This window comes from Etheostoma spectabile, chromosome 8 (genome assembly GCF_008692095.1).
Source record: "Etheostoma spectabile isolate EspeVRDwgs_2016 chromosome 8, UIUC_Espe_1.0, whole genome shotgun sequence".
Lineage (NCBI taxonomy): Eukaryota > Metazoa > Chordata > Actinopteri > Perciformes > Percidae > Etheostoma > Etheostoma spectabile.
In genome coordinates this window covers 28,884,381-28,886,178 of record NC_045740.1, presented here as the reverse complement: position 1 = coordinate 28,886,178, position 1,798 = coordinate 28,884,381, and the positions used below count along the sequence as shown (strand labels likewise).

Sequence of the window (1,798 nt, the reverse complement as noted above, 5' to 3'; positions counted from 1 at the left end):
ACTTTTACTCAATACTATTTCAAAAGCACTTCAATATTTTTTTTCAAATGCTATAAAATTGATTAAGATGCCGCAAAATGAATGAAGGTAGAGATTTGTTTTTGCCAAAGAGCATTGTGTGGAAACAATCATGTTATTTTGGGTAATTAGAATTGGTTAGTTAAATAGAACATTGATATAGGAAGACGGGTCAATTTGACCCAAGGACAACCTGAGGGTTAAGTTTTACACGATTCCCTTTTACTCTATTCCACTTCATGTTTTCCACTTTTACTTTGTTTACCAGCTCTCACTTCCCCACTGTGATGCAGGTCCAGCGAGTCCTCAAGGTCCTGGAGAAACCTTTCTCTCCCCAGCCAGGTCTGGAGCTGCCTGCACGGGGGGGCGGAGGCTCGGCCACCGAACGGGGAGAGAGGGACGAAGGAGAGGAGCAACTGCCAGCGTCTGCATCCAGAAATCCTGTTCCCTATGACAGCAAGCCCCCGGCTTGGGCCCATGAAATCTGTGTCACATGATCTTCATAATAACTTCCCTGATTGTTCGCTTTCCTGCCTAAAATGATTAGAGAGTTTGTATCTTTGTACCTCTTTATGTCTCTTCCACTCACTGTACAACTCTCTATTACTTTGGCAGGCAGCGTCAGGGAAGTTAGCATGAGGCACGACACCCCACAGGGTACCTAGCTGATACAAGGCAGACAGGGAGCGAGTTGAGTTTAGCGGTACCAATGCGTACAGATATGATAGTGAAACTCTTTTTACCGTATCTGAAATGTGCCAGGGAATAGCTTTGAAGTGATTATGTTTGACATCTCTGCTTAAAACGTTACAGAAGTGACTTAATGTGAATGGTTTTGATAAATGTTTTTGTGGAGGGAGGCCGTTGAATGAAAGATGCATTAAAAAAAAAAAAAAAAACTGGCACATAACAAAAGATGGCAGGAAAATACTTCCAAAGACATTTTCTTTTGACTTCAGAAAGAGCGCATTCCCTGTCTGCCTGGTGCTTGGCTAGCTATTAATGACGACTCAGACAACAAGTCCTACAGTGACCTGTCTGACTCTGACAACCTGTGTGTGTGTGTGTGTGTGTGTGTGTGAGAAAAGTTGGGATCGCATTGATCCAATAAGTACATAAACGCACAATATATTGTCCTATAATAGGAAATATTGCCTTCTGCCTCTGTCATAGCATCACATCATAGATACAGAGCCACAAACATAACTTTCCCCTTTTGTTACCTAACATGTTCAGCAAGCTTCGGGGTCAAACGACAGTTAAGCAAAGGGAAAATGGGAGCTGCATGTCGTGTTTTAACTATTTTAGCCGGGTTGTGACCATGCAAATGTCCAAAGGGAAGTTTATGGTTGACTGTGCCACAAATGTGATGCTATCAAGCAAAAAAAATTCACGAATTTGTTTCAATCAATAGTAATCTTTCGGTTTGGCAGATACATTCAGATCTGTTGTCAACCTAACTTTAACCCTCGTGTTGTCTGTCCATCAAAAACTGAAAATCAACACTTTTCTTTTGCTTTTTATCAATGTTTTTAACGTTTTTGTCCCTTTTTTTTAATCACTTTTGATGCTTTTTTTCTTCAATGTTTGTCACTTTTTTTGACGTTTTCAACACTATTAACTTCAGCTTTACAGTTATTTCTGGAACTTATGGTCAATAAACCTCATTTGTAGGAAAGTATGCCTAGTGTTTGAGTTGGAAAAGCAGAAATTAGGAATTATTTAGACTAAAATCAAAGGAAAGTATGTCAACTTTTACTCAATACTATTTCAAAACCAC

At 39.9% G+C, this 1,798-nt stretch overlaps 1 protein-coding gene across 1 annotated transcript in view; it reads left to right on the top strand.

Annotated features, from left to right (window-relative positions):
• Positions 1–1,401, top strand: part of selenoo1 (selenoprotein O1) — a 7,109-nt gene extending 5,708 nt beyond the window's left edge. Inside the window, exon 9 of the mRNA XM_032522591.1 lies at positions 312–1,401. Coding sequence (XP_032378482.1) covers positions 312–524 — 213 coding nt within the window. The 3' untranslated portion in view covers positions 525–1,401. The remainder of the gene's footprint in view (positions 1–311) is intronic.
• Positions 1,402–1,798: the final 397 nt, after the last annotated feature.